The following is an 18256-nucleotide window of genomic DNA, read 5'->3' as shown; positions in this document are numbered from 1 at the left end:
CAAATAGAATTATCTGCATTTTACAGATGGAAAATTGGGCCTGAGGACTTGAGGACCTGAGGTCCCCCAGGTTTTGCAGAGAGAACCTCATCACTCTTATAACTGCTGCAAGATGACAAATAGTACCATGTTCATTAAACTACGTTTTGTGATCAGTATGATCAGAGGAAGAAGGCACAATGCAGAAAGTTTCATCTTTCACCACTGAGAAATAAGATGCTGTGATGAAAAGGACAAAACAACCCATCTGACCACTTGCCTCCCCCACAAATTAAAGCAGGTCTCAACAAGACCCTCATCTGTGACATTATCTTTATTCAACAAGAGTTAGAAGGATCTTTACATTGCTGCAGATCTAAATCACTCCCAGCACACAGCATGGTCTTACTAGGCTACTCAGTTCAAAGTCGTGGCAAATTTAGAGCATTATGTTTGATGCTGCTCCCACAGATCCTCACCATGAATTTCTTCCTAGAACTTGCAGTACCTTTTTCACACACTGGTCCAGCATATCCTGGGGAACAGTCACAGCGAAAGAAATCCCAGCCACCAACACACTTGCCATGGGCGCCACAGGAGGCCATCCCACCACTCTGACACATTTCATCCATAGGGACACAGCCGGGAGCGCTGTTCAAGGACTCCGCAGGGTGCTCTAAATCGTAGACCTGGAAAAGGACAAAGAGAAGCATCACATCAGGTGTCTACAGTTAACAGCAGCAAACCCAAGACTGGTCTTAGTAGCTGTACCTTACTATCAACAACGACATTGCGTATGCAGCCAACAAACCCTCTGAAGTGCCTTTGTGAATTGTGGTAAGGCACAGTCTTCTTAACTCCACCCAGCTGCAGGGGCTGATGGCCACTGAAGAGCCTACCCATGCTGAAGGGAAGGAAGGGAAAGAAAGAATTAGTGGCATGCAAAATACGGCAACTTGGCTGATACTTTCTCCCCTCTTTTTGCTTAGCTCTTTTGAGTAATTGTATTTCCATTTCTTGGGTTTTTTTTACCTTTGAGATCCCACAGTCTCTCCGGAGGCTTCACAGGCAGACAGATCCATTTGGGAGATCTTCTTAATGACACTGTCATTGTCTCCAACTGAGACATTCACGCAGTGGTCAAGAATCAGCTTCACTTTCTAGAGAAAGGCATTATTTAAAACAGTTGCATCCAGAGATGTGCATATATTTTAATTACACATTTTCTTTCACTTAGCAGAAGGGGGAAGTAACTAGCAATTACAGTGCAGGAAACTTTATTAAAATAATAAAACACTTCCTCATACTAATCTGGAAGGTTATTGCATGTGGCGTATAACTAAGGAGCCACACAAAAGAAAGATCTGACTCTACCATGACCATGCCAAGTCACTGACATGACAGAGGGAAGATGGGATTTTCTTGGAGTTTTCTGCCAAATCAAAACCCAGAGAGACAATCTAGCAGAGCAGACGGTCTGCCAGGCTCCCCATCCCAGATCCTGGCATGCCCCCCAGCTTGTCTTATGCAGGAGAGGAAGGGGGATCCTAGCAGATGCATTCACCAGTGTTACATCAGCAAGATGTTCCCCTTACACAAATGCATATCTATGTCCTTTGTGCTGCGTGTTTAAAGTCACTTGGTGGGGCAAGGTTTCCTGCTGAGAGAAATTAAGAATATTTTACTCCATCAGTCCAGGAAGAATTTAGCCTCTGGATTATCACAGCTCTGTAGTCTAACTGATAGATAGGATCATTAAACAAAGAAAATAGCAGGGCCAGTTTCAAAATTGGATTGGGCTTCTCCAGGCCCTGTTCTGCTTTATTGCTTCAAGACTAAGGGGACGTCTGAGCTGACAAACTTCAATCCCTGCTGTTGCAGAGATGACAAAAGACAGATTGATAGAAGAGCTCTACAGAAGGAAGAATTTGGAAGGAATAACTAAGTACATGAATTAACACTTCCACAGGATTGTCCATATTTACACTTGCCTTTCCATCATTTACAATTTTAATATTGTGCCATCGGCGATCTGCAACATTAACTTTTCGTGACAGCTGCAGGAAAAGCTCACCAGAGCTGTGGCTCACAGTCAGCGACGGGACACCACCAGAGAGCTCTGCAAAGGAGAGACTCTTATTGGATATGCATTAACCATGTTCCCACTCAAACTCAGTTGAAACGACTGCTGCAGTTAGATTTTAATTGGAGGAGTTCTTTAGACAGCTTAAAATAATCCAGCTTCTAACACAGTGACACAGGATACAAACTGGGCACACAGGCAAATTGTTCAGCTTTCTCAACATTTTTTTTTAAAAACCCTATCAACTGTAAGTAGAATCTCACCTTCACACAAGCACAAAGAATGAATACTCTTTAAGGTGCTAACCTAAAGCCAGGAAATCTTCCCGTTCTCCAGGCTGCCCTCGTGCCACTGGTCCATGGTACAGCAGAAGGCCATCGGCGACTTCAGTGATAAACTCTAAGGAGATGCGGCTCTCAAAGCAAGGCTTAAGAGGAGGGAACCAGGCATAACCGTGGCCTCTGAAGCTGTGTTTTGTCTGCTGGCAGTCTGGTCCATGGAAATTTGCAGAACATTTGCATCTATTAAATAAATAAATAAAAGCAAAAATCCACCATCCAAGCAGAAGTCATGAAAGGCTCTTACCACAGCAGGATTCCCCACTTTAAACACAGGAGCCCATGTTGCCTAGGCCATAGTGCAAGTTAAGCACTAGCAATGCTCATGTCAAAAAATGTTCCCTATTGACTGGTTTGTACAAACACAATTTAGCTTTAGTTCTAAATGAAAATATGTCTATGCAAGAATATTCTGTGAATAAATGATGGAGCCGTTGTAATATACAAAGCACATGAAAACCTCTAATCTCTTCAGCAAAAAAAAGGAACCCACTTTTCACTAGGCTTAGTTGTCAGCTTGTTTAAAGACTTTATAATGTTGACAGGGAAAGCAAAGGAATCATAGAATCATAGAATACCAGGCTGGAAGGACCTCAAGGATCATCTGGTCCAAATTTTCTTGGCAAAAGCGTGGTCTAGACAAGATGGCTCAGCACTCTGTCTAGCTGAATCTTAAAAGTGTCCAATGTTGGGGAACCCACCACTTCCCTGGGGAGATTATTCCAACAGCTGATTGTTCTCATTGTGAAAAATTTTCCTCGTGTCCAACTGGAATCTCCCCAGAAGGGTTTGGGAAGGTAATATCACCCAGAAAAAGTGAGAAGAGGTGTGACAGTCGTATAACTTGACATCTTCACTCTTATTGCAAGCTACTTGCTGGTTTATTTCCTTTGCACTACCAAAAATAGATGCTTGGGTTTTTTTCCTTAATACTCTGGGGATTCTGTAGAAAAGAGTAATCACAGCATGACAATAACAAAACCTGTAAGGGGGAAACCAAAGGAGCAACAGAAATGGGCAGGAGGACAGGAAGAGAGACCCGCTGGGCCCCTCTTTCTTAGTTTCTGCTTCCCATAGATTGCTAATACCTACAGAGAGCAGAATGGCAGGGGTAGGATGCAGAAAAAAATCACTCACAAAACTACTGAAAATGGAGCAGAAGCAAAGAAACCTCAGACTTGAGCAAATGATATGTGGCAGAGCCTACCAAGGGTTTCTGGGCAGCAAAATTTCCCTGGTTGATTACATCTGAGCAGCAATGTCAGACTCGGATCTTTACCATGACCAGGGTTTCTGCAGCTTCAGTCTGAGTCCAGTCACCCCTATCAAGGGTGCTCAGAAGAGGCTGGCCAGTTGTTTCTGCTTTCCAATGTTAGGATGACCATTTTTAAGCAAACATGCCTAAGGCTTGCCTTCTGGAAGGGGACCAGGCTCATTCTGAGCCTGTGATTAAAACGTTTAACAGCATTAAGGTAGGCTGCACAAAATAAGAGCATTTTGCAGGGTGGCATTCGTGGAACCAGTGCAGCCTGCAAACTTCCCAAGGTTTTCCCCGAGACTATGACAAACCTAAGTACTTACCTGAAAATAGAGGTTTGTTTGCAAGACCTGTCCATGAAGCATAACAAAACTCAGATCTGCCACAGTGAGAAGACATGCAATGATGCCTCCTCAAGCTTCCAGTCGTCCTTCCTACAGACTGAACTAGAAGCATTTTGTTTGGACAAAGCAGACAAAGCTTTACCAACCTGTAGCCCAAGTCAGTATCCACGCATGTGCCACCATTGAGACAAGGGTTTGTCTGGTATGAGGAGCAGGAGAGATGAGGACTCTCCCGAGCTGCACAGCCACACAGGGCATGATTCAGGACCGTCACAGACACCAGCGAAACGCTTCCAGCTGTGGTTATTGTTGGCACACGACTCTGTTCATGCTTGCTGAGGCATCCGCTGCTATGAGTGCAGTTTGCAGTCACGCATTCATCAATGCCAATCTGGGTGATATTTATATCTAAGATGTTTTCCAGCTGTGGAGAACAATTAGTTGCATTCATCTGACTTTTCCACAGAAAGGAAACTCACAAATGAGAGCAACGAAAAGCCCAAGTCTTATTTATTTTCAAAACTGGTTGCTGTACCACTTCCTTCCAACATCTACCTCACCCTAACCAGCCAAAGGCAGTTCAGCCTGGCATCTGTTAAGGCCAAAGCTTTGGTATAAATCAATTATAGCATGAGTAAGCACTTAGATGACAAAATTATTGTCATATTCATCATAAGCTGAGTGGACAAATTTTAATCACTGATGGTTCTGATGAATTATTTACATAGCATCTGAGCTGTATTTTTAATTTGGACTTCTATCTTAAAAATACTGGGAAGGGTGGACAGGCATTGGGCAATGAAAAAATAACTTTTCTGGCAAGAGTGAGTTGGTACTGCAGCACTGATTCTAAACATAACTCTACCAACAGACACATTTCCAACAGAGCGAGTCATTTAACTCTTATCGATACTTTTTTTGCAAGAGGGGCAGCAACTTTACTAAATTGTCAATGCACATTTCCAACCTGGTTTTCCACTGGAGAGTGGTTATTTTACTGCTTTGTCCTCTTAAGTCAGAAAGTTGGAACTTTTGACTGGTTTGTGAGTTTCAGCTACAGAATATTTCTCTGTAGAGGACTAAAAATTGAAACATTAAGACACCATGTAGAAAGGCAACAGCCAAACACAGTCTTTATACAGAGTTTCACAGTCTTTTCAATAGGAAAAATATGTTCACATTCCTAAAAGCTCATGGTGTTTCAGTGACTTAATATAATATAATTAATAGGCTGGCTTTCAAAACATTGGTATTTGAAACTTTTAGTATAAGTGCTAAAGGACTGTTTGACTTTACTGATTAAAACTATCCATTTTTCTCACACATTACGCCCTCAGTCATTCTAAGTATGTGCATTCACTAGGCAATGGATATTATCTGAATAGACACAAAGAGAAGATGCTGTGGTTTCATATGTAGTATGGGTACTTACCCATGCTCTGGAGGCTGCTACATTGCCATTAAGTTTTTCTGCTTTATAATAAGGTGGACCATAAACTGCAAACCAAACATCAACCCCTTGGGTTTGACTTGGGCTTTTTAATACACTGAAAATGTGAACATTTTCCAGTTGGACTGATATAATTTCTGAAAGCAGCTTCTTCATCTGGTAGTATTTACTCTGTTTTTCAGGGGATTGGGATATGAACTCCTCTGGAGTGATATCTGTAATAGAAGTTAAAAAACTGACAAACACATATCTTGCAACTGCTGTAGCAATAAAAGAGAGGACCACCACAGAATAAATATTAAGGTTGCAGAAAATGGACTGAACTGCAAATTCAGGAGTATTTTCATTTTTAGGTTCTGAAATTTTCCATGCTGGCTTCTGATCAAGGTTTGTGTTCTGAAGCTTTTTGACTTTTAATAATTTCTTGGTTTTGTTCTTTTAAATCAGAAACATGTTTAAGAAGATTTTACTTTTCCACAAATATTGAAACAATTTGGTGAATTTCAAGCAGATACATGTTCAAATAAAGTTTTTTTCTGAAATATAAATTGCTGTTTTGTTAAAAAGTTGGTGTAGAAATCTTTCATGTCTGTATTCTGCATCAGACAAGCATTTCTTGCTGTCTTTTTTCTCCATAGATGCTCCTTCACACACAGTGTCAGAGGACCATGCAAACAAAGATGCATTTTCAAACCCTTACCTAGAAAACTGTTAACTCCCATCCCATGTCTAAGAGCATTAGAATTCTAAGTAACACAGCAGTAACGTTAAACAGGTAGATTTCAGTATACCTCATCACATTGCTTACCTTTTATTCGTATAGAACCAGCATTATGGAGGGCATCATCTTTGATTTCCTTCACTATAACCTTTACGGTTGAGACAACATCTGGCCAGACTCCGTCAATGACTCGAACTCTTATGTTGTATGTTCCTGGTGGGGTTCCTTCTTTAATAGTCAGCAAACCTGAGTTATCATTAAGGATAAAGTACCTGTAATAAGAGTTAAGCCAAGGAACAAGCTATGAGAAGTTCAAAAGCTAAGTAGTAATTATCACGTCTGATGGTTTTTCTGATCCACTTTATTTTGGGAAAGCTATCAAAGAAAGCAGATGTGCTCCCTCATGAAGGGACAGAGCAGAACAGAACTTTTTTGCATTGCCTTCTGTTGGCTCCTAATGACTCTTCACCAGTACATTAAGAATGTTTCTTCCTGCTTCTATGCCATATTAACTGAGTGGGAAGACTCAGGCTACTGTAGTCATAACTTTGGAAACAGTGCAAACTCCTAGTGTAGATACATTCATTGAGAGTGACACCTCTGTCAAAACCTCCAAATGGCACATGTACATCTCAACCCTGGTCACAATCCAGACACCTTGGTGTGAATACATCCAACACAAATAAGGTCTTAAAATCAGTGGTGACATGGAAACACCAGCTCTCCAGGAGCCTGGCTGAAGGAGGATGGAAGTTAGTGGGTATTTTTTCTGTAGTGGCTCACTGATACTGATTATGGATATGACTGTGAACAGGAATTCAGAATGGTATTCTACCCCATCAGGCAATGGGAAGCAGACCGGTTTGGCATGCAGTGTTATTTACTGCAGCCTACCATACAGAAGGGCTTTTGGAGAGCTACGCGCAAGCATCTAACCAACAAAATGCTTTTGCACACTTGTTTTCAAAAAAGGCAGTTTAAATACTTTTTATGGTTTTGTCTGTGGACAAATTTTCCATACATTTCACCCAACTCCCATTTTTCTCTCCAAATACCTTGATGTTTTCCCTTCAAATTGGTAGATTTTGCGATCCCAATCGTCATCATCAGGGGCATGGACCTGGCCCAGTACAGTTGTGGGGAGGATACCTAAAACAATGTAGCATATAAGTGGCACAGTCGGACCTGTCACACATACACAAACAGGTTGGTCATTCAAGTTTTACTAGTTTGTCTTAAGTCTAAAACCTCTACAAAAATAGTTGTGATAGTTCCTGAGCGAAGATGTGCACCAGTTTGCAAATACCACATGTTGTCCTGCTTATCAGGTGTTTGCTGTATGGCTACATAGATTTAATTCAACAGGTGGCTGCAATGAAAAGCAATAGGAAGGAAAAAAGAAAAACCACCTCTGAGGAAAGATGTAAGAGATATCCAGAATTACTCATTTTCACTATTTTGGCTGCAGTATCCAACCAACTTACAGAGTGGTTTAGACAGGGATTGTGGCTTGGCAGGATAAACAACCAAAATGCTGACATGGTTATAAAGGGCGAAAAACAATAGCAATTTGGAGGAAATTACAGCAAGATAGAGAGGCTGTCCAAAATACAGTAACCAGGCTTATTTTGGGTAGATGGTGAGACTTTGGGGTGAGATGGAAAGCAGCATGTATTCTGCTGGTTTTGCATCCTCTCAGCAAGGCTCACAAATTAGTATTTTTTTTGTTTTACAAAAGCTATTTCTGAAGGAAAGGTCCACAGGTATCTGAATTCATAGATCTACTGAGTAAAGAATCAAGGATCACAAAAAAGAGGAAAAAATGTGGGACTTCACCTTTGTTGTGGTTTAAGCCCAGCTAGCAACTAGGCACCACACAGCCGCTTGTTCACTCCCCTGCCTCCCAGTGGGGTGGGGAGGAGAATTAAAAAAAAAAGGTAAAACGTGTGGGTTGAGATAAGAACAACTTAATAACTAAAGTAAAATAAAATGTAATACTAATAATAATACTAATAATTATGATGATGAAAAGGAATATAATAAAATAAAACAAAAAATAAAACCCAAGAAAAGACAAGTGATGCACAATGCAGTTGCTCACCACCCGCTGACTGATGCCCGAGCAGCAATCTGCTCCTCCTGGCCAACTCCCCCCATTTTATATACTGATCGTGACGTTCTATGGTATGGAATATCCCTTTGGCTAGTTTGGGTCAGCTGTCCTGGCTATGATCCCTCCCAGCTTCTTGTACACCTACTTGCTGGCCAAGCATGGGAAACTAAAAAATCCTTAACTTAGGATAAGCACTACTTAGCAGCCACTAAAACTTCAGTGTGTTATCAACATTATTCTCACACTAAATCCAAAACACACTGTACCAGCTACTGAGAAGAAAATTAACTCTATCCCAACCGAAACCAGGACAACCTTGTGAAAGGGAACAGCACAAACCCTGACAACTGAGGGACTGCATGCAAAAAGGAGAGAAAACTATACCTCTCCTGCAACTATGGCAACATTCATTGGATATTTTGCAGGAGACAGTATACAGGATGCCCTAGTATTTGGCTGCCACATCATATGAATGTAACATAAAACATGATAGCAGCCTTCTGATTCTGTGTCTCCTTAATATTTTAAATAACCAAAGATCTGAAGACTTGAATAGTCCTTCCCAGAAATTAACAGTACACATGAGTTTAATCTTTAAAGAAGCAACTAAAAGGGAATTCAGGCTTAATGAAAAGATCTGGTACTTAGGCTACAAGCAGAGCTTCTCAGCAAATAGCAACCAGACTTGGTTTCAACTTTACAATAAGCTGAACACAAGCTGCTGTTGTGAGCACACAACAGGCAGAACAACATTTCAGTACAAATAAATGTCAACAGCATCTACATAGTAGTTTCTAGTGTGCCCAGAATAGACAATCTATTTAACGTGCTATTGACCCACAGGATACACAGCAGAGTAGGAGAGGAAGGAATGACCTGAACTTACATGGTTGCAAGTGTCCCAAAGTGTTTTTTACCTGTGTGGTTTATTTTGCTGCTGGGCTTATTATGTGGGGACACTGGATCACAAGAGAACTGCTAGCTAATTGCCAAAGCAAGAAGGGAAAGGTGGCTTCTCTTGCAGTGCCTGCAGCCAACATTCACAGAAAATTCCCCCATAACAGCATTTGTCAGCTGAAGGCTTATATGAATGTCTCAGGCAGTTTACACGAGTTCAGCTTAAGTGTATTCACTAAAACTGAACTCAGTCTGGAGGAGGAAAAAAGAGTTTAAAGTGGAAGAAGAAGGTTCTCAGCATTCAGACTCATCGCTTCTCAGAAACATCATGAATTTTGTTAATTTTTTTCCCCCTGAAATGTTAATGGTGCTGGAAAACTGCATCTAAAAACAAGAGACCATTACTCAAGTTTGATTGATAGAAACATGCATATTAGCAGCCAGCTATGGTCTTCCTTCAAGGCTGGCTCAGTTTCTTCCACAAACCAAGTGGCCTGGAGTTCTGCACCCCACACACCTACTGCTTTCTGATGGGGCTTAAGCAAACTTCAGTAGCACCTCTACTAAGATCTTAGCTTATGTGGAACAGGATGGAGTCCTCCCGTGAATCTCACAGCTACTCCTTTGACCTTACTGTCACACTTGGAAGCAAGCATCAGGGAGTGATTTACCATCATAGCTGTAAATGAGACATTCCATGTAGCCAGCAGAATGCGGGTGGTCATTTTGGTCCCCGATATTCACGGTCAGTGTGTTAGTGGAGCTCATTGGCGGGATCCCGCTGTCTGTGATCAGGACGGGCAGGTAGAACACCTTGTGCACTTCCCTGTCAAAGGTACGCAGCGCAGTGAGCAAGGCACTTCCATTGTGCAAGTCCTGCAAATTGAAGTTAGTCAGACTATCGAAATCACTGAGAAGGTGAAAGGAGAAAGGTGCTCCGTTAGCAGCAGTGTCTCGGTCCTTAGCGTACAGCAACGTAGAGGTCTCATTCATTTGGACAACCTGTGGAGAAGCTGTGTTTTCCCAGACCACTGGGTTATAATGAGCCTCAAACTCTGGCCCGTTGTCATTTACATCCTGCAGAGTCACTAAAACAGTGGCACTGCCAGTCAGAGGGGGCTGCCCCATATCAGTGGCAATGACAATGAGTTCGTACTGTGTCACTGTCTCATGATCCAGCAGTCCTGCAACCATCACCCACCCATCACTAGCCACAGAGAACTGGCCACCTGGGTCAGACTTGTTTAGCAGGTGGAAAGAAAACCTTCCGTTCAGGCCAGAATCCAAGTCAACAGCAGAAACCTGAACAACTTTGGTGCCAACTGGCGCGTCTTCCCCCAGCGCAGCCACTTCATAGAACTGGGGATAGAAGACAGGAGCGTGGTCATTGGAGTCCTCCACATAGATCACACAGTGAGCGATGCTGAAGAAATCCATGTCCTCTGCTTTCACAGTCAGATTGAACACTCTCTCATGAGGCTTCTCAAAGTCAATTTGCTTTCGTAGCCTGATAAATCCACAGTTGTTGACTTCATCTGTCTCTATGGAGAACTTGCGGTCGTTGTCCCCATCAAGGATGCTGAATGTCACCATGGCATTTTCTCCCTCATCTCTGTCCACAGCAGACACCACTGCCACCTCAGTGTTAATACTCGCATTCTCAGAGACAAATGCCGTGTAGATCCTTTGCAGGAAGACCGGAGCATGATCGTTTACATCGGTCACCACAATAGTGGCGGTGCCCGTCCCAGTGAGCCCTCCTCCATCTCTGGCCTCAACCACTACTAGGTACTTGTCTTCCTTCTCCCGATCCAGGGACCCAAGCACTGTATAGATGGTGCCACTAACTGAGTCAACTGAAAACAAGTTCAGATTAATTTCATTTTGGACGTTCTGAATGATGCTGTATGTTAGCACAGCATTCATACCAGCCTTTGGGTCATCAAGGTCCACGGCTGTCATTTCCATGACAGGAGTGTCTGCCGGAGAATCCTCAGGGATGTGGCCCATGAAACAGCCATCCAACACACAGAGGAAAAGGGGTGCGTTGTCGTTCACATCCCTCACGTCTATGATCACATCTGCAAAGCCAGTCAGTCCCTCTCCACTCTCATCTGTTGCAAGAACAAGAAAGCGCCATGTTGATCGCTTCTCACGGTCTAACCTTTTATTTGCACTGATCTCGCCTGTGTTCTCATTGATGCTGAATTCGTTACTGGCCCCCTGTCCGTGCAGGGAATAGTTAATGGCATTTTGATCAGCTGCTTGGTCGGGGTCTGTTGCAGAAACCTGGAACAAACCACAGCAGGTAAGTGTTTATGTAAAAGAAAAGGGGAAATCACTGCTCTTTTACTGATGGCAGTTGGTATGGCGCAGGGTAAATAAATAGCATGCATTTTAACAGCAAACATCTATTGGTTTAAGTCATTCAGGTCAAGTACTCTTTCAATAAACATCATGCATGGCCTAGAAAAACAAAAAGATCACATTTAGACAGACCAATATATTCTACTTCCAAGTATGCTTTGGAAAGAGGAAATAACTGCAGGAAGAACCAAGTGGAAGTAGTAACAGATGTGCTGAGCAAATGTTTCTTGTGAAACTCTTTGGAGCTGGAATACAATGGCAAACAGGGACTGTTTCTCTCCAAGTGAATAGAAGGCTGCAAAAACAGGGTGGCCATGCATCCAAACGGATTATCAGCACAGGCCAGAGAGAACTCCCAGCTCCTGACTTGCATCCAGGGACTGTTTGGGAGACAGCCAGTTGGGCCAACCAAGCAATCCTCATGCCAGAGACTGTTCTAACAACAAAACAATGAAGATGATCAAGTTCCAGAGTCAAAGAACAATCCCTGGTAATGTTTATTTGGTAGTATAAATATAGCTAAAGAGTCTGTGACTGAAATGCATGAGGTACATGCATGAGCCAACCACACTATGCTTATACAGTTACTCAAAATACACTAACTCTGCTTTGTAAAGGAAAGCCACCACATTTTTTGACATATAGAATCATAGAATCATTTAGGTTGGAAAAGACCCTTAAGACCATCAAGTCCAGCCATTATTTATGCTGGTCAAGGGAGCGAGCCCACCACGCAAATTCAACCAGGCTTTCTTTATTCTCTTCTTTACAGAAAGTTGCTAGCTAAATCCCAATACCAGGGCTCACCTGCCCTAAAGAAACTATCTTTTTGGATTTGTGTGAATCTGTGAATAGATGGGACTGAGCTGAACAAAAAGTTGGGTTTTGCCCTGCTTTGAGCAAACTGCTTTACCTTTAGGACAAGTACAGGCAGATCTGTGAGCTCCTCGAAGACGCTGCCCTGGTATTCATTCTGAGTGAAGACTGGTGCTTCGTCATTCTTATTGACAACATTGATGATGATAAGAGTGTGGTTTTCCCATTTTCCATCAGAAGCTACAAGACGGAGCTCATAACGTTGTTCTTGTTCATAATCCAGAGGTTGAGCAATGAAGACAGTTCCAACCTCAGGTTCCACATCAAAAACCCCTTTCACATTTCCTGATGTGATCTGATACCTTAGTTTGGCATTTGCACCTACAAGAGAAAGTAAACGACCACTGCCTGTCCACTCTCTGAGCTCTGAATGTTCAATCTAGCTATACATGGTGGACATGTATCCAAGAGAAACCATATTTGCCCAGACTGTTACAGTGTGTGGGCGAGATAAACATAGACACGGCCACAAACAGAATGATCCATGCATGTAATTGGGAGGGTATGTGTATGGTAGATTGCGAGTTAGGTCTCCATTTATATTTACAAAAATAATTTGCAGTCACAGACAAGCACCTGTTTATTGATAATGCAGGAATTATGTGCCTTTAATTTATTGGCATTCATTTGCCAATAATAAAAAAGTAACATACTATTAAAATACTAGAAGCTATTTTTGCTCAATGTTTCCTAAGCCTCCCATTTCAAATGCCAATATTGCTTAAATATTTTTTTAACCACTGGATGGTGCTAAAATATAACAGAAGTCCTCTATTTTGAGCAAGAATTCATCTCAGAAGAATATACCACCTGTACAACAGCAATTGTTTGATTGATGCAAAAACGCTTAGCCACAACAACAACAAAATTGTTTGGTGCTTCATGTTTACTTTTTTGAAAAGGAAAAAAAAATATATGACATTTCACTCCGGGATAGAAAGTCATTTCCCAAATTAAATAGGTGAACTCCTAGGAGTAGAAAGAACATTCAGCATTTTAAATTGTGAGTCAGCTGTGGATGAGAAGACTAGAGCAACATGGATGGCAAGAAAGTGGAGAGGCTGTGCTCGACATTAGTGCTTGGAAGAGCTTGGCTGCCTTTGCAGCATGAGTTTGAGCATCACTTGCTAGTCACTTTTGCCAAGTTCTCTCAAGTGCAGCAGTCGGTTTTAAACGGCCTCTTTACTTCTCCATCGTGGGCACTAAGAGGCACAGGCATTACAGCCCTGCCACCGAAAGGAATGGTCAGCTCCCACCTGCTCCCAGCAACATGTTCCTCTGGTGCTCATTTGGGCTATGTCACCAATGCACCAGCTTGCCTTCTTTCTTTCAATGAGTTTGTTTTTCTCCAGCAAGTTGAGCCGGACCAACTCATAAAAGGAGCAAAAAAGCCACAGCAGAAGCAACAATGGAACTGACTGGTGGTGCATGCTGTTGGACTGGCTCAGCCCATCTGGTCTCGCCACACTGTAGGGGCAGTTTCACACCATCAGAGCTGATGTGTGAGCCCAAAAAGAAGGTCTGGCTTTCCCTTTTTTCCTGCTTTATTCCTGCCTTCTCCCTGCCTTCATTTCTGGCCATGTCATCCCACATTTTCCACTGTTTGTCAGAGTCTTCCACAAGCACATTCAACCCACTAACTCACCAAAAAGCACACAGGTTTGGTTTTCTTGCAATAGTAATAAGTAAAACTGACTCCCAGGGAGATCTGGAAAGCACCGGAGTCAGCGCAAAGCAAGAACATGCTCAGGAGTGAGTGAGTTTTTGTGTTACCTCTTGTGAAGTTACAGCAGGGTTGTGACTCCAGGTGATTTCATTCTGCCCCAAAGAGATTGCCAGCTAGCTTAACCTTTGCCTTGTGAACCTGAGCACCTAATAAAAGAAAATGCTCCCATCTGCCCAAAAGTTCTCTCCTCACTTTTACAAATGCTTGAAATGCTTAATCGTCTCCTGAATGCAGAGATTTGTTTGCCCATGAGGAAGCAGCCCTACACACAACACCCAGTCATACTAAGAGGACTTAGAAAGACATGCAGGGTCCACTCACCCTCATCTTCATCATCTGCTGTTGCTGTCACAACAGGACTTCCAACATCCCTGTCCTCATCTATGCTGACCTCATACACTGACCGAGGAAATGCTGGAGCGTTGTCATTCACATCACTGACAAAAATCCTTACGTAGGCTGTGTCTAAGAAGGAGACGCAAGAGCAACATGCAGACTAGAAATGGCAGAGGTGGAATACCTTGTCGTATTCCAGACAGCTCACATACGCCCCAAGTCTAGAAAACTCAAGGAACCCAATCGCTGATATCTTTTACCCAATATATTATTCCTTACTGGTTTTACCTGTGTTGGGCTGCCCATGAACACCAGGTCTAGCAGATTCTGAAGAGTCCTGAGACTGAACTTCAATCAAATAAGAGGCTCTTTTCTCTCTGTCAAAACATGCATGGGTGGAAATAATTCCTGTCTCGGGCTCAATGGTGAAGAATTGGTAATCCTCACTAGCATCTTTCAATATTAAGTAGTGAACCTAAAAAGGAAATAGTTAAAAGAGGTTATATTTTCCACTTCTATTTGTATGTCCAAGTGCTGTGACCTCCCCCTTCCCCAGCAGCCTCCTGGATCTGTCTGCAAAACAGCAACACTCTGAGAAAAGACAGTTCATCTGGACAGAATTTTTCTAGGTCTTTTGCCCATTTTGATATAATAAACCAGAATTCTCAAACAGAAGAACATCTGTACCAGTGATATCAAGGACCATCAAGCCCAGTATCTAATGTCCAACAGTGGCCAGCAGGAGCAGTTAAAAAAGATCATGAATAACAGAAGGAGAGAGAATGTATGGAATGACATCTTCCCTGGTGCCTCCCCAGCTTCTAGCAACCCACTGTGCTTCTGATCTCAAAAAAAATGGGGCTGAGAGTTTGGGTCACATTCAGCAGGACTGAACAAATGAAAACCTCCACTGATGAAAGCTATCCACATTTTTCCCTTTAACAAAGGTTTGGCTTCCTCCTCTGAAAAAACATTTCCACCCCCAAGTCATGCCCAGAGCACTGCCAGGCAGTTCTACCACACAGGTCGCTCTTCAGAAGTTGCAAAATGACAGTTACGGAACAGGAGATCTCTGCTAGCTAGAGTTCCCTCCCAGAAGAGCTAGTAGGATTTTTGGAAAAGGCTCAGGAAAATACACAGAAAATGAGCAGTTTCCTTCATAACACTACTTTTTCCTAGGGTTGGGTCATTATGACAATGATGGTCAAACGTTGGTTTGACCAACCATTTGACCAATGGTGGTGAAACGAAATGTTATTTAATTGACCATATTTAAACAGCCATGTTTAACTGACCGTAATCACTGATGGTCAATTAAATAATGAGCTGAAGAGACAAGAGTTTGGAAACATGTTCTGCAGCTACCTCCACTTGTCTTGTCATGGAGCAACCCTGAGAATCACGCCGCAGTGCTTTGTCGCAGTTGCTGGATCAGGATGAGCTGCTATGATGCAGGAGCTCAAGATCGTGAACAGCATCTTCTCTGCCTGTATCCCATATTATGCACATCAGGCATATGCTAGACAAATGCTTGACAAGAGCTGTATGAAGTGTTTGTGGCTCATTACCCTGTCATCTGCTGTCTGCGCACTCTCGCTAATTACAACACTAAAACTTGCCTATTGGGAGGAAAAGAATTGGATGTAAAGTCAAACCTCTCCATGTAGGCCAGAATCCAAGTCCGTAGCTAACACCTGAACCACAGATGTGCCAACATCAGCTCCTTCTGGCACAGACACCTCGTAGTTAGAAGACACGAAGAATGGAACATTATCATTGACATCTGCAAAAGGAGTTGATGGGGACCATGGTAAGAAAGTGTTTGAAGACTTTTTTTTACTGTCATGATTTTGCTTGGAGAAAGAACTCACATTGTTCACAGTAAGAAGCAATCCTGCTTTGGGTCTTCCCATTTTCATGGCAGCTGTCAGGCATTTTATAGACATTGAGCAGTTTCTGGGAGACAGTGGCCTAATTTCAGCTAAGATACCAGCTAATGATTTGACCAGCAATTTTACTTATAGGAAATCCATGAATGTCAGGACCAGGAGGCCTGTCATCCACAGTCTGGAAAGAGCTGATTATCTACAGCAGCAGTTAATTTCAGCATTTTATTAAGGGCTGATTAACATATGGTGGAATTAAACTTGCAGAGTCTATAGAGTTGACAAAGAGCACATGTAAAACAGTCTTTCCTGGCCTTTGCGGGGCAGTATAGCAAGAGTCATGTTAGGCTGTAGGACCTAATGATTATTTAGGATGCACTTGCACATTAGCCTCCCTCATCTAACTACTGGCCAATGTCCAAAGGAAGCATACTGATCTTCCCACTCTTGTCATCCTGCTCTAAGCCATGGGATCCCCCTTCCCACGAGCTGGATCACGTGGCCCCGTGTTGACAGCGCTCGTTTTGTTGCTCTGAGAGAGACTGCCTTTCCAGAGAGAAAAGGGCTCGCTGTGATCCGAAACGCTCTGCAGCCATGCAATCGCCAGATCCAACGCAAGGGACGTGGTGAGATTGTGCAGGTGAAGGCAAGGAAGGGCTGCCCCAGGGGCGGCCGTCTGCAGTCACGTCAGGTTAGGCACAAGGCAAAGCCACGTTAAGCTTACCCCAGCGCTGGTCTTGCTTGTCCTCCTTGCCTGACCCTTGTAGAGACCTAAACTGGAAAAGGTATGTCCAGTGTTTTGAAGGGCCAGTTTCTGACACATTTTCTCCCTAAAACTGCTGCGTAAGACCAGGTGAGCACAAGGGACAGGCAGCAGAACTATGGCAGCACTGACTCCAATCCGTTTAAACTGCTCTAGAATCACACCCTCCTGCTCAACCTGTGACAAATCAGTCTGGTGTTCCTCCTTGTCTGCAAGATGACTAAATTCAGAAATGCTGCATAGTCCCCTACATCTTTTTGCACTTTTCACAGTTTAACAGCCATGTATTAAGAAAGTCATTTTCCTGTGTCGTGGCACAGTGCCAAAACAGATGAGCTGTAATGAAAGTTCCTTGGATCCATCTGTCTTTATGAAGAGCAGACAAAATTCTTAGTATCTCATTCTGCAAACCCTTAAGCACACATTTAGTTTTACTACTGCCACATGACTCCATTGATTCTGACACAACTCTTTGCAGGACCAATGTCTTAAATTACTTTTTATTTTTAAAAGTTGTCAGTGTGGGGTCCTATAAATCCCAATTTTCTTTCTCTCTTATATGCATAATCATCTGTGAAAACTTCTTTTCTAACAGCTTTGGGGTTTTTTTTTTTTTGTATTTTATACAAGAGAATATGTCTTGTTAGAGATAAGTTTCAGAAAATTCACTGAGCAAGGAAGGAAAATAAGATGCTATAAAAGACTTCCTTTCCTGTGTGCTTGTGCATATATAAAGGACAATTCTGCATGTGAAACTTTCTGGTGGTTATTTCTCTTAAAGGTGTTTAAAGACATACATGTGTATGTAAACCTTTTTTTGTATAAAATACTAAGTTATTGAAAAAGGATTTTTGCTTGTGAGCAAAATGAAGTTTCTGCCAAATTCTGATACCAATAACTGCACTATAGGAAAAATCTTTGGGGTCATGGTCCATAATCTACAATGAGGCTCAGACCCTGACTTGAAGCACTCTTGATCTACAAACCTGAAGGGTTTTTGCATTGGTGGATTGTGGAAGACAGAACAATGCTGTGATAAAGTGAAGCAGGGAAGTTGGATTCCCATTCAAATTACCACTTAGGTCTCTCATGTCCATGGTAGTGAGGAAGACAAATGTT

General features: G+C 42.5%; 1 protein-coding gene across 1 annotated transcript in view; it reads right to left on the bottom strand.

Moving 5' to 3' along the window:
* Positions 1–18256, bottom strand: part of LOC142029511 (neural-cadherin-like) — a 56380-nt gene that overhangs the window by 8674 nt on the left and 29450 nt on the right. The window contains exons 14-27 of the mRNA XM_075024367.1: positions 16144–16271; positions 14777–14963; positions 14474–14617; positions 12464–12747; positions 9855–11472; positions 7229–7322; positions 6261–6445; positions 5435–5667; positions 4149–4426; positions 2369–2583; positions 1971–2098; positions 1012–1139; positions 751–883; positions 488–668 (exon numbers count right to left, since the gene is read on the bottom strand). Coding sequence (XP_074880468.1) covers positions 488–668; positions 751–883; positions 1012–1139; positions 1971–2098; positions 2369–2583; positions 4149–4426; positions 5435–5667; positions 6261–6445; positions 7229–7322; positions 9855–11472; positions 12464–12747; positions 14474–14617; positions 14777–14963; positions 16144–16271 — 3936 coding nt within the window. The remainder of the gene's footprint in view (positions 1–487; positions 669–750; positions 884–1011; positions 1140–1970; positions 2099–2368; positions 2584–4148; positions 4427–5434; positions 5668–6260; positions 6446–7228; positions 7323–9854; positions 11473–12463; positions 12748–14473; positions 14618–14776; positions 14964–16143; positions 16272–18256) is intronic.

The sequence above is a fragment of the Buteo buteo genome, chromosome 3 (assembly GCF_964188355.1).
Source record: "Buteo buteo chromosome 3, bButBut1.hap1.1, whole genome shotgun sequence".
NCBI lineage: Eukaryota > Metazoa > Chordata > Aves > Accipitriformes > Accipitridae > Buteo > Buteo buteo.
This window is presented reverse-complemented; position numbering and strand designations above follow the sequence as displayed.